Raw genomic sequence first — 14,822 nt, 5'->3', positions numbered from 1 at the left:
TCTGTTGTATATTCTGCCCTATTGACTGGTACTCCATCTATACACATGTTGGATCTTTTTACTGTCCCACGTTTCTGATGCCGTTACTGTATTTTTCAACCTTTTGTTGTGGTTAATCTTTGTATTTCAGTGTGCTTACTTTTCTACTTACCTGTTTATTAAAAACCTGTCATCCTGCTAGTACATGACTGATGAATTCTTAATTTCAGTTATTATTTTATTTATTTTAGGGTTTTTTTCCCCCCTGTTTGTTTGAGATGGAGTCTTGCTCTGTCGCCTAGGCTGGCGTGCAGTGGCGCTGATCTCAGCTCATTGCAACCTCCCTCTTCTGGGTTCAAGTGATTCTCCTGCCTCAGCCTCCCGAGTAGCTGGGACTACCGGTGCGCACCACCACGCCTGGCTAATTTTTTTCTATTTTAGTAGAGACAGGGTTGCACTGTGTTGCCCAGGCTGATCTCGAACTCCTGAGCTCCAGCAGTCCACCCGCCTCGCCCTCCCAAAGTGCTAGGATCACAGGCCTGAGCCACCGTGCCTGGCCTATTTTAGTTTTATTTAAAGAGTTCAGGTCTCTGCTTTATTTCTTCATCTTTTCTTCTATTTTCTTTAGCATATTAACCACGGTTATTTTGAAGTCCCCTCTGACAACTCCAATATGTGAATCACCTGTATTCTATTTGTAGTGCCATTTTCTTTTCTTAGTTTTTGGTTCTTGGCCCTTTGTTTTAAACCATGCCTCATATTGTCTGATAGAATGGTGAACATCGGTATTCAAAATTGTTGGGGCTGGGCTTGGTGGCTCATGCCTGTAATCCCAGCATTTTGGGAGGCCAAGGCGGGGCAGATCACTTGAGGCCAGGAGTTCGAGACCAGCCTGGCCAACGTGTGACGAAACCCCGACTCTATTAAGAAAACAAAAATTAGCCAGGCACGGTGGCACGTGCCTGTAATCCCGGCTACTTAGGAGGCCGAGGCACCAGCTCTGTCTCAAAAACAAAAAATCCAAACAAAAAAAAAATAATTATTGTCTCAGGATTATGTTATTTGCATTTTAAGAGAATTAAGTTTTGTTCTAGAATGTTGGCTTATTACACTGATTCTGTTAAAGTTTGGTTTTAGATTTGCCTTTGCTCCTAGAAGTGGCTATTTAGGATCTCAGAGTGGATATATTGAGCAGAATCTTTTCACCTTAACCAGTCTTTAACCCTAACCTATTTCTTAGAGTATTGTGTTTCTGCTGAAATCTATACTCTGTTCCTTTGTTTCTTAGAGTGTAATTCTGCTTTTGCACAATGTAGATGTTGACAAGTGTTTTAGAGAGCACTGCATGCAGATTTTAGCTCGTTTTCTTCTGTTTTCTTCTCTCAGGGATTTTACCCCTCAAGTCCCAGCTACTTTGGCTGCCCTGATGTTAAACCTCTGTCTTTTCAGGACAGCCTGATTTCTGCTTTCTGTTAGAACTCTGCCCATGAGGCCAGGGATTGACATTGATAAATGCACCCAGGGAACAAATGTGGTTGAATGTGGAGCTCCCTGTGCTTCTTTTTTCAGAGATTATTCTTCATTGCCCTTTTAACAGTTGTTTTATACTGTAAAGTATTTGTGTTTTTTTTTTAAACCTTTATGGTTGTTTTTGGCAAGACAGTCAGAACCTCCCATCTCTGTCATGACCAGGAATGGAATTCTAAGTCCATTTGTATTTTAATAGAATTGCCTTAGATTAATTGTATTCAGATAGAAGAAATGCTTTTTGAATCGCAGACTATCTATATATAAAGCATTGATTAGAATAATGAACTGTCTAAATAAAAATGCTCCTACATAAACAAAAGACTTTCAAAATTGGATAATTTAACACATTTTACAAAGAAATGTCAGTTTGGTGGTATTTGTTTGGACATCAATATTTGAAGTGAATTCAGAATTCAAATTATATTTTGGTGAGATAGAATTTTTATGGATAGTGCCTAATTTAGTTTAAGCCCCGGTCAAAATTGCAATTAAATGAAAAGAGCCTTGAACTATTTTTCCTTTACAATTTTTATAAAATGTCTGAATTTTATCAGAGAAAAGTGAATTTTTTTAGTAGACTTTTAATACTTTGTTTATTGTTCTTTCTCTATAAATAGATGTAGTCTTATCTTATAAATTACTTACTATACTGTTCTTTCCTGAGGTTTTAAAAGAAAAAATTGGTCTTTTAATTGACAGATATTTATCACTAGAGATGTATGCGTTAATTAAATAAATATATGTTGGTACTGAGAAATCATATACCAAAACTTTAATATACCATATTGACATGGTGAAAATGGGTTTCATCAAGCAGTATTATGATACAAAAAGTTGTTTAATAGAATTTTATCAATGATTAATATTTTGTGTATTGTTTAGGTGCATTGACATACAACAGAGCAACGAGGTAGAGAGGACACAAGCACTTCGATTAGTCAGAAAGGTATGCTCTATGTGTGAGAGTAAAAGGCAAATTTATGGTTTTTATGTTAATATTTACATTTTTAGATTAGACTGTTTTATGAAATCTTGATTAAGATTAAAGACTATTATTAAACATTTTTATTAAAGTTATATATTAAATAAATTCATTAAACTTTGAGGTAAACAAATATTTTGTGGAATTATTCTATGTGATTGGGTATAGCTAGAACAATATTTCTTATAAAATGTTTATTGTGAAGAATATTTCTTCCTTTAATAGACATGTAAATGTAGTTACCGCTTTGATAAGTTACTGAAGAAAGAGGATTACTTGCTCCCCATCCTAATTTTCTCTTTATTGCATACTTAGAGTTTATAGTATTAAATGGAAGTCACAAATAGTTAGAAGTTCATTGTTTTAAAGGTGAATTTGGATACAGTCTGTGGGCAGTTGCAATAAACAATTCAGGCCCTTATACAGGATAAAAGGTCACAGCCTAAACTCCACAAGAGAGGGTGTTAAGGACAATCCATAATGCTTCTCATGAGAGGCCTTCAGGGAATGCTTTGTTGTTTTACTTGATAACCCTAATGGTGGAAGAAGAAAGTGAACTGAGAGTAAATTTGGTTGGGACACAGCCTGAGTGAGACAAGTATCCCTCATATTTCATCTTAATGTTCATGAATCATGAAGTATATGTTCATTTGCATAAAAAATCTAAAAATATTTACCAGTTGAATTTTTTAGTTCTTTTTTCCCCTCTTCCTATCTTTCAATTCCATACAGGTTCCAAAATGGTGTACTGTTCAGTTTCTGTGTTAGCTAGGGTTCCCTCATTTTCACTTTTCTTACAATTGTCTACCTTTTGGTTAGTAATAGTACTCACAGGTGAACAAGTAAATGGATGAATTAAGTCTTAAAAGAAGTTTGAAATTCTACTAAGAATGATACTGGAGATAGATTAGGAGACTTGAACTGTTACACTAGGATTGTAATTTGACTTTTCAAATTCAGATTTTAAAAATGTATGGTTTTATTTATACAATTCTTCCTTCTTCCATGACTGAGAATTCAGGATGAAACAAAATTTGTTTCTGAAGAACCTAGAACAATTTTTTCGTTATTTGGGTTATGTATGTCAGTATTTGTAATATTAGGAACTAAAATATATATTAATATATTTAAAATAATAAACACATTAAATACAAACATAAATAACATTTTTATGAAAACCATATTTTATTTTATTTTTTCAATAATTTTTGGGGTACAGGTGGTTTTTGGTTACATGGAGACGTTTAGTGGTGATTGAGATTTTTGTGCCCCTGTCACCCAAGCAGTGTACACTGTACCCCATATGTAATCTTTTTATCCCTCACCTCCTCCCAAACTCCCCCCACCTCCAGTCCCCAAAGTTCGTTATATCATTCATATGCCTTTGCGTCCTCATAGTTTAGCTCCCACTTAGAAGCAGGGAACATACAATATTTGGTTTTCCATTCCTGAGTTAATTTGACTTAGCGTAATGGCCTCCGGCTCCATCCAAGTTGCTTCAAAAGACATTATTTCAATTGTTTATGGCTGAGTAATATTCCATAGTGTATAATACCACATTTTCTTTATCCACTCATTGGTTGATGGGCACTTTGGAATGACTATATTTTCCAAAAAATAATGAGAAGAGGGCTGTTGTTTCAGAGTTTTGCAACTCTCTTTAATTTTATCTTGATACACAAGTCATTTGGATTATCATATTTGCTTCTGCATTCAGTCTGTTTTAATAACACATGTGGTGGAGCCCCTGTAAAACTTTAGTACACACTTCTGAGAAGATCAGAGTGAAAGGGACAAATGATATTTTTGTATTGCTATGCAGAATCTCTGAAAATATCTTAAGGACCCTCAGAATTTCCTGGTCTACACTTTGAGCATCACCGCTGTAGAGACTGCTGTCAGAAGAGAAGACAATTTCAAATGGATTCAGACAATTAAATTCAATTTTGGATATTTTAGTAAATGTTTTACTTCAATTTTGTATTTTTGCAAAAGTTAAAATTTAAAGTAGCTCAGGTTTTAATTGCTCAAAAATAATTTAATAGCAGCATAACAAAAATATTTCATTTGGTTGTCTTCTGAGATGCAGAGTAGTTGACTCACATACCATTTGTGAATCCTAGAACAGGAAAATTGCTGATATTTGGTGGTGGAATATAGAATCAGAGGAAGAATTGTGGCACAGGACTTTTCCTTGGTTTACGCTAAAAGAATTAGAGTGAGAGCACATTTGCCGAACGAACAGTGGCCTCTATTGGCCAGAGAAGCTATAATTTCATTAGTGCTTTTAGCATCTGAGGCACCCTTTTTTTTTTTTTTTTTTTTTTTAAAGTAAAACCTTGGCAGCTGTACTACAGGTTGAGTATTCCTTTTCCACAATGCTTGGGACCTGAAGTTATTTCCCATTTTGGATTTTTTTGGGTTTTGGAATAGTTGTGTGTATATGAGAAGATATCTTGTGAATGAGAAGACTTAAATCTAAACACAGAATTTATTTATGCTTCGTATACACCTTGTACACATATCCTGAAGTTAATTTTGTATAATTTTTTTTTTTTTTTTTTTTTTTGAGACGGGGTCTCGCTCTGTCGCCCAGGCTAGAGTGCAGTGGCGCCGTCTAGGCTCACTGCAGGCTCTACCTCCCGGGTTCACGCCATTATCCTGCCTCAGCCTCCCCAGTAGCTGGGACTACAGGCGCCCACCACCACACCCAGCTAATTTTTTTTTTTTAATTTTTATTTTTAGTAGAGATGGGGTTTCACCATGTTAGCCAGGATGGTTTCAATCTCCCAACCTCGTGATCTGCCTGCCTCGGCCTCCCAAAGTGCTGGGATTATAGGTGTGAGCCACTACACCCAGCCAATTTTGTATAATATTTTTAAGAATTTTGTGCATGAAACAAAGTTTATGTACATTGAACCATCAGAAAGCAAAATTGTCAGATGCTGAATTTTCTACTTCTGGCTCCTGTCAGTGCTCAGAAAGTTTGTGATTTTGGAGCATTTTGGATTTTTGGATTAGGGATGCTCAACCTGCAGTAGAAATTAATGTTTAATATTATAATTACTGTATCAGTGAATTTTTTTGTATGCATTCCCAAAAGTCTTAAAATTTGTAATAAAAGTATTAGTCTATTATATTTTAAAAGATAAGGAAAAACACTTTTTGCTTTAGGATAACTTACACTATGAATAATTAAGGAATTCTTATGTTACTTTTTCTTTTATTTTACTCATCTCATTCATTTGGAAATATTCTGTCTGCTTTTTTCTTTTCCATGTCTCTGATTTCCCCCTTCCAATGCAGGCAGCTCTTTTGTGGCTTTATTTCTCTCATTTTTAATGTAGTTTTCCCGCTAGTCAGTTGTTACTATTCTTTTCTTAATCTTATTGAAATTCTACTTGCCATCTACCTAATTTGAACTGTCTTTTTTTCATATATAATTTCTTTATTCATGTAATAAGGAATTAATACCACAAACTTTTTACATTTGAAAGAGATTCATTGACTGGAATCTCATGCCCTTGATACGTAGCAAGATAGTGGCAAAGCCAGAGCAAGAACCCTCTTCTCCAAAATTTCCAAACCTACATTGGCCCATGAGTTTGAAGTTCAAGCTGCCTACTTTGGCCTTCAGAGCCCAGTTTTGGTTCAGCCAACCATTTCTATCTGACATGTCTTATGCCACCATGTGTAGGCAAACTACCCACCACTACTACCACAATTATTACCTTTCCAACTCTTTTCATTTTCAGCCCTTCTCACCTTACATTGATCTTCTAGTCTCAGCTCAAATATTAGATATACCCCTTAGGTAACTCAGTGCTTCTCTAATTCCTTTGTGTCAGTTCCACAAATTTATTACCTAGTCAGGATCTTTAATTTGTTTTATATGTCTGACCTGTCATGCCAGAAGAGATTATTAAACTTTTACAGTTTTAACAGTGACTGCATTCTATGGCTTCTCCCTTATTGAGCATTCATTGGTTTATGAAGAAAGCATTCTCTGATTTGCACACAGTTTAAGAGTTTCTTTGCATATATTTCCTGAAAAATAAGAAGAGTGATTTTATTTGTAAAAATTTTATGTATCTATTTCATAGCACAATCTGGTGAATTAAGTAAGTATATGTTTACTAGACACAAGATTTATATAGAATTTTATACTTGAAACTTTAGAAATTATCTGTTCATACATATCTTCATTTTACAAATGAGGAAATTGAGGCACAGAGAGGCTTGGTTTAGCCAAGGTAGCATAGTTTATTATAGCAGACTTAAGTCTAAAAACCATTTTGCCTGGTTTTTCAGCAAAATATTTTGCAGAATATATTACATGCATTTTGCTATTTGGAGAAATTTTCTTACAAGCTCCTTATAAGAATAGTAATAGATCAGAAAGTATTAAAAAATAACTTAATGTCATAAAATGTTAAAATTCTTTCACCCAGGAAGATCGATTTCCTATACTTCCTATACCTCCTTCCTTCTCCCTTTCTTTCTCTCCTTTTTCAGTTAATTGAAAAAACTGACTTAGAAATGAATATGAAAGCTTTTGTAGATTCTACAATTAATTGGAGATATGTTTGTTTTATGGTTGTAGAACTGTTGTATAGTTTCAGGTGAACTTTGTAATATGTCTTTAAAATGCTGCTTAAATGACAAACCACTTACAACTACTAATCAAACATATCTTTCTTTTGATCTATAAGACTTAATTGTGTATCTTTCATTTAGTTATATTGCATCCTCTGATTGTTTCATCACATAAGTTTTATTTTATCAATAGGACAATAAATCTAGTAACATCTGGGTCAGATTAATTTTCTGTAATATTTTATTACCATACAAACAAAGTATTTTCTTTTATTTCCACTCCAGGAACCTGCCATTTTTAATTAATTTGCAAAATAGTCTTTATTTACTAAACAATAGTTAGCTACATAATTTTCTGTTTTCCAAATCAAAGACATATGTTACCTATTTTCAGTATTCCAAATGTTATTGCCGGTTAGATCTTTCATTTAATGTGAGATTCATCTGAAGTTTTATTACAAGATATTTCCATCACAATTTTTGAAATATTTAAAATAGATTTGGATTATGAACTCTGCAACAAGCGATGGATGGGGAAGGTGACTAGAGAGTAAGGAGATCATTAGATATCTATTGCAGTAGTCAGAGTGAGAGTGCGGGCCCAAGTTAGTCAGTTAATTAGATGAGGAGAGGGGAGTAGAGGTAAAGATGTTATGGAAGTAAATTGGTAGGACTTGGTGATGATGGTATATGGAGAGATGGTCAGGATCGTAAAAGTGCAGTAATATATTGACTACTATTGTCACCTCTGGTTTACTTTGTCTAGGTACTGAAAAACTGTTTAAGATTTAGTCCCTATTCTAGAATAATTTAAAATCTCAGAAACATTTGGTCAATGAATTTATAGTTTGTAAGAAAAAATCTAACACATTTTCCATGGTAATGGCTATTAACATTTGTTACATCAATTATTAGTTATATTAATATTTTGAAATATCCATAAGAAGCAGAAGATTAAAATTGGTACCTAGATCTTATTCTGGATCTTATTCTATGTTATTAACTATTTCAATTTGGACAAAATAGGTTTAAGAAATGTGTTACTAAAGTAACTTCTTTTTCTGATTCCTTCTGTTACAGATGATTACTGTGAATGCTTCCTTGTTTCCTAGTTCTGTAACCAACTCATTAATTGCAGTTGGAAATGATGGACTTCAAGAAAGAGACAGAATGGTCCGAGCATGCATTGCCATTATCTGTGAACTAGGTCAGAATTTTCTTCAAGTAACAAAAATGTAATATTTTAGAAAGGATATCTAACATTTGATATGTATATATTTTATTACACTTTAAGTTCTGGGATACATGTGCAGAATGTGTAGGTTTGTTACATAGGTATACACGAGCCATGGTGGTTTGCTGTACCCATCAACTTGTCATCTACATTAGGTATTTCTAATGCTATCCCTCTCCTAACCCCCCGACAGGCCCCGGTGTGTGATGTTCCCCTCCCTGTGCTCATATGTTCTCATTGTTCAACTCCCACTTATGAGTGAGAACATGCAGTGTTTAGTTTTCTGCCCCTGTGTTATTTTGCTGAGAATGATAGTTTCCAGCTTCATCCATGTCCCTGCAAATGACATGAACTCATCCTTTTTTAATGGCTGCATAGTATTCCATGGTGTATATGTGCCACATTTTCTTTATCCAGTCTGTCATTGATGGGCATTTGGGGTGGTTCCAAGCCTTTTCTATTGTGAACAGTGCTACAATAAACATATGTGTGCATGTGTCTTTATAGTACAACGAGTTGTAAATATACCCAATAATGGGATTGCTGGGTCAAATGGTATTTCTGGTTCTAGATACTTGAGGAATTGCCACACTCTTCTTCCAAATGGTTGAACTAATTTACACTCCCACCAACAGTGTGAAAGTGTTCCTATTTCTTCATATCCTCTGTAGCATCTGTTGGTTCCTGACTTTTTAATGATTGCCATTCTAACTGGGGTGAGATGGTATTTCATTGTGGTTTTGATTTGCATTTCTTTAATGATCAATGGTGATGAGCTTTTTTTCATGTTTGTTGGCCACATAAATGTCTTCTTTTGAGAAGTGTCCGTTCATATCCTTTGCCCACTTTTTGATGGGGTTGTCTTTTACTTGTAAATTTAAGTTCCTTGTAGATTCTGGATATTAGTCCTTTGTCAGATGGATAGATTGCAAAAAATTTTTCCCATTCTGTAGGTTGCCTGTTGACTCTGATGATTGTTTCTTTTAATGTGCAAAAGCTCTTTAGTTTAATTAGATCCCATTTGTCAATTTTGGCTTTTGTTGCTATTGGTTTTGGTGTTTTAGTCATGAGGTCTTTGCCCATCCCTATGTCCTGAATGGTATTACCTAGGTTTTCTTCTAGGGTTTTTATGGTTTTAGGTCTTTAATCCATCTCGAGTTAATTTTTGTGTAAGGTGTGAAAAGGGGGTCCAGTTTCATTTTTCTGCATATGGCTAACCATTTTTCCTAACACCAATTTTAAATAGGGAATCCTTTCCCCATTGCTTATTTTTGTCAGGTTTGTCAAAAATCAGATGGTTGTAGATGTGTGACGTTATCCTGAGGGCTCTGTTCTGTTCTATTGGTTTGTATATTTGTTTTGGTACCAGTACCATGCTATTTTGGTTACTGTAGCCTGTAGTATAGCTTGAAGTCAGGTAGCGTGATGCCTCCAGCTTTGTTCTTTTTGTTTAGGATTATCTTGGCTATATGGGGTCTTTTTTGGTTCCATATGAAATTTAAAGTAGTTTTTTCCAATTCTGTGAAGAAAGTCAGTGGTAGCTTGATGGGGATAGCATTGAATCTATAAATCACTTTGGGCAGTATGGCCATTTTCACGATACTGATTCTTCCTATCCATGAACATGGAATGTTCTTCCATTTGTTTGTGTTCTCTCTTATTTCCTTGAGCAGTGGTTTGTAGTTCTCCTTGAAGAGGTCCTTCACCTCCCTTGCAAGTTGTACTCCTAGGCATTTTATTCTCTTTGTAGCAATTGTTAATGGGAGTTCACTCATGATTTGGCTCTCTGTTTGTCTATTATTGGTGTATAGGAATGCTTGTGATTTTTGCACATTGATTTTATATCCTGAGACTTTGGTGAAGTTGCTTATCAGCTTAAGGAGATTTTGCACTGAGACGATGGGTTTTTCTAAGGAGACCCATCTCACATGCAAAGACACACATAAGCTCAAAATAAAGGAATGGGGGAGTATTTACCAAGCAAATGGAAAGGAAAAGAAGCATGGGTTGCAGTCCTAGTCTCTGATAAAATAGACTTTAAACCAGCAAAGATCAGAAACGACAAAGAAGGGCATTACATGATGGTAAAGGGATCCAAGCAACAAGAAGAGCTAACTATCCTAAATATATATGCAACCAATATAGGAGCACCCAGATTCATAAAGCAAGTTCTTAGAGACCCACAAAGAGACTTAGACTCCCACACAACAATAGTGGGAGACTTTAACACTCCACTAGACCACTAGCCAGACTAATAAAGAAGAAAAGAGAGAAGAATCAAATAGATGCAAAAAAAAAATGGTAAAGGGGATATCACCACCAATCCCACAATATAAACACCTCTACGCAAATAAACTAGAAAATCTAGAAGAAATGGATAAATTCCGGACACATACACCCTCCCAAGACTAAATCAAGAAGAAGTTGAATCCTTGAATAAACCAATAACAAGTTCTGAAATTGAGGCAGTAATTAATAGTCTACCAACCAATAAAAGCCCAGGACCAGATGGATTCACAGCTGAATTCTACCACAGGTACAAAGAGGAGCTGGTACCATGCCTTCTGAAACTATTCCAAACAATAGAAAAAGTAGAACTCCTTCCTAATTATTTTTTGAGGCCAGCACCATCCTGATACCAAAAGCTGGCAGAGACACAACAAAAAGAAGAAAATTTCAGGCTAATATCCCTGATGAAAATCGATGTGAAAATCTTCAGTAAAATCCTGGCAAACCAAATCCAGCAGCACATCAAAAAGCTTATCCACCATGATCAAGTCGGCCACATCCCTGGGATGCAAGGCTGGTTCAACATATGCAAATCAGTACACGTAATCCATCACATAAACAGAACCAATGACAAAATCCACATGATTTTCTCAATGGATGCACAAAAGGCCTTCAGTAAAATATTCAACACCCCTTCATGCTAAAAACTCTCAGTAAACTATGTATTGATCGAATGTATTACAAAATAATAAGAGCTATTTATGACAAATCCACAGTCAATATCATACTGAATGGGCAAAAGCTGGAAGCATTCCCTTTGAAAACTGGCACAAGACAAAGATGCCCTCTGTCGGCCGGGCGCAGTAGCTCACACCTGTGATCATAGCACTTTGGGAGGCCGAGGCGGGTGGGTCACGAGGTCAGGAGATTGAGACCATCCTGGCTAACACGGTGAAACCCCGTCTTTACTAAAAATGCAAAAAATTAGCTGGGCGTGGCGGTGGGCGCCTGTAGTCCCACCTACTTGGGAGGCTGAGGCAGGAGAATGGCGTGAACCCGGGAGGCGGAGCTTGCAGTGAGCCGAGATCACGCCACTGCACTGCAGCCTGGGCGACTGAGACTCCGTCTCAAAAAAAAAAAAAAAAAAAAAAAAAGATGCCTTCTGTCGCCACTCCTATACAACGTAGTATTGGAAGTTCTGGCCAGGGCAAACAGGCAAGAGAAAGAAAGAAAGGGTATTCAAATAGGAAGAGAAGTCGTCAAATCGTCTCTGTTTGCAGATGACATGATTGGATATATAACATTTTTAAGGCCTTTAATACATGAATTCTTTATTGTTACAAAAAATATGAAAAAGCACATTTCTGGTAGGGAAGTAGAGAACTTGTGATTTAACAAAAAATTTCAATGTGACGTTAAAATTCTATAAATTTTAAACTTTTCTTCATCATTAAGTTAGCATAGGAATTGTCTAAATTCCAGTAATATTATATAATAGAATCTGTAGTCTGGCTGTCTAACATTAGTTATTCTGTATGTTTGTATTAGTTCATTTTCACACTATTATGAAGAACTACCTGAGACTGGGTAATTTATGAAGAAAAAAGGTTTATTTGACTCACAGTTTTGCATGACTTGGGAGGCCTCAGGAAACTTGAAATTGTGGCAGAAGGCGATGGAAGTGAGGCATGTCTTACATAGCAGCAGGAGAAAGAGCGAAGGGGAAGTGCCACTTTTAAACCTTCAGATCTTGTGAGATTCACTGTCACGAGAGTAGCATGGAGAAAACTGCCCCATAATCTAGTCACCTCCCACCAGGTCCCTTCCTCGACACATGGGTCCAATTTGAGATGAGATTTGGGTGGGACACAGAGCCAAACCATATCATTCTTGATATGGGTTAAAACAGTAAACAATCCATTATGCCTAATAATAATAAACTCTAGGCCAGGCGTGGTGGCTCGCACCTGTAATCCCAGCACCTTTGTGAGGCCAAGGTGGGCGGATCGCGAGGTCAAGAGATCGAGACCATCCTGGCCAACCAACATGGAGAAACCCCGTCTCTACTTTAAAAAAAAAAAAAAAAAAAAGCCACGCCTGTAGCCCCAGCTACTCAGGAGGCTGAAGCAGGAGAATCGCTTGAACCCAGGAGGCGGAGGTTGTGGTAAGCCAAGATCACGCCACTGCACTGTAGCCTGGGTGATAGAGCTTGAGTGTATATCCCCAAAAAAAAAAAAAAACCAACAACAACATATTTTAAATGTTCAGCCTCACTTATTATCAAAGAAATACAATTTTAAGTGACAAGAAAATATATTTTTTCCCCCACCTAAAGTAGGAATGATGTTGGTTACATTCCCTCTTGAGATGATAAATGATAACAAAAGTTTAAGCTAAAAAAAAAAAAAAAAAAAAAGAGAACCAAAACCTACCATTGAGGATTTTTTAAAAAGACCACAATATTTGTTGATTTAGAGACAAGAGTCAAAACTGTGATTAGGGAAATTAAAAAAAAAAAAAAATAGTAAAACTTGACTGTGTGCCAATCTGTAGGACTGCCTGGGTGCCTGGAACGCTATACTCAAAGTTAATTTTTCATTATAAAGTGCATTATAATTAAACAGAAAATAAATGAGTGAGCCAGTATAACTCAAGAAAACAAGAGAAGAAGAAAAAAGTCCATTTCATGTTAAGCAGATGGAGAAAAACCAATAAAACTAGAAGTCTTAATTAATGAACAAGATGTAATCTAAATTGTTAATTGGAATAAGAAAGTAAAATCCACAAATGTTTGGAAAACCCAAAGGTTTGAAATACAAAAGATTAATAAGGAAATGAAGAGAATAGTTTTTATGTGTATTTGGAAACTTAATAAAATGAATGGATTTTCAGGATAAATTTTAATTTCCGGTTACTCAAAATTGTAAAATACAAATAGCTCAAAAGCTATAGAAGTATTTGAAAACATTTATGAAAAAATTGCTTCAAGAAAACTCATCCAGGTTCTTTTGTTTTTTAAAAAAAAAACAGGTAATTCTTACGTAGTGTAATCTGATTTAGAGCATTAAAAATATACAAATTTCTTTTCTTTTTTTTTTTTTTTTTGTTTTTTTTTGTTTTTGAGATGGAATCTCATTCTGCCACTAGGGTGGAGTGCAGTGGCGCGATCTCAGGCTCACTGCAACCTCCGCCTCCCGGGTTCAAGCAATTCTCCTGCCTCAGCCTCCCAAGTAGCTGGGACTACAGGCACCTGCCACCACACCCAGCTAATTTTTTTTTTGTATTTTCAGTAGAGATGGGGTTTTACCATGTTGGCCAGGATGGTCTCCATCTTTTGACCTTGTGATCCACCCGCCTCAGCCTCCCAAAGTGCTGGGATTACAGGCATGAGCCACTGCACCTGGCCAAACCTACAAATTTCTTATTATGTAACTAGCATTTTATGTACATGTACACAGATACACATATACTTAGATAGATAGATAATTAGAAGGCTACTTTGTTAGCATTCAAGAATATTTATCTCAAATCAACAATCAATGCTATTCTTAATGGTGAATTTCTACAAATACTACATCCTTGTAACTTAGCCAAAATAATAAAGTATGTGTATATATTGGAAAGGAGACAGTATTACTTTGTAGATGGTATCTTCTATATAAAAAAATCTCTGAAGTAAAAACCAACTTAATTTTAGGTAGTAGGACTATGTGAAAACAGATTTGACAGATTTTTGTGTTTCAGCAATAATCATTAATTAGAAAAAGCAATACTATGTTTAAAGTAGAAAAAATATATAAGACAAATTTTATAAGAACTGTGTATGACTTGTTTGTGTGTTTGGGGAGTACTTTTGACTTTGTCAAATTGATTCTTAAGAAGATATAACTAATCTGTAAGGGTACAAATGAGAACGGTGGTGGCCTGTGCAGTGGAGGAGGACTCACTGGAAAGTAATGTGAGAGATCTTTCTAGGATAATGAGAGTTCTGTATGTTGAGTGGACATCTTTGGAGCAAGAAATTTCTGAGCTCAAAATTACTAAACTGTGTGTTCTGTGTGTGTGTTTAATAAAAATATAGAGAAATGAATTATACCATTTTAAACAAAATCTGAAATTAAATCACAGATGAAAGATTTGAGACAGATAAATGGCTAATATCCCTACCTTATAAAGAACTCCCTGCAATTGATAGGAAAAAAAAGCCATTCCAGTATTATATGGACAAAGGGTATGAAAAGACAATCCAAAGATATTTTAAAAATCAGTTTT

General features: G+C 35.5%; 1 protein-coding gene across 7 annotated transcripts in view; it reads left to right on the top strand.

Annotated features, from left to right (window-relative positions):
* Positions 1-14,822, top strand: part of RICTOR (RPTOR independent companion of MTOR complex 2) — a 128,792-nt gene that overhangs the window by 69,044 nt on the left and 44,926 nt on the right. For all 7 annotated transcript variants that reach the window (XM_015451321.3, XM_005556765.4, XM_015451318.3 and 4 more), the window contains 2 exons: positions 2,392-2,455; positions 8,168-8,294. In XM_015451321.3, the coding sequence (XP_015306807.2) occupies positions 2,392-2,455; positions 8,168-8,294 (191 nt within the window). The remainder of the gene's footprint in view (positions 1-2,391; positions 2,456-8,167; positions 8,295-14,822) is intronic.

The sequence above is a fragment of the Macaca fascicularis genome, chromosome 6 (genome assembly GCF_037993035.2).
Source record: "Macaca fascicularis isolate 582-1 chromosome 6, T2T-MFA8v1.1".
Taxonomy (NCBI): Eukaryota; Metazoa; Chordata; class Mammalia; order Primates; family Cercopithecidae; genus Macaca; species Macaca fascicularis.
This window is presented reverse-complemented; position numbering and strand designations above follow the sequence as displayed.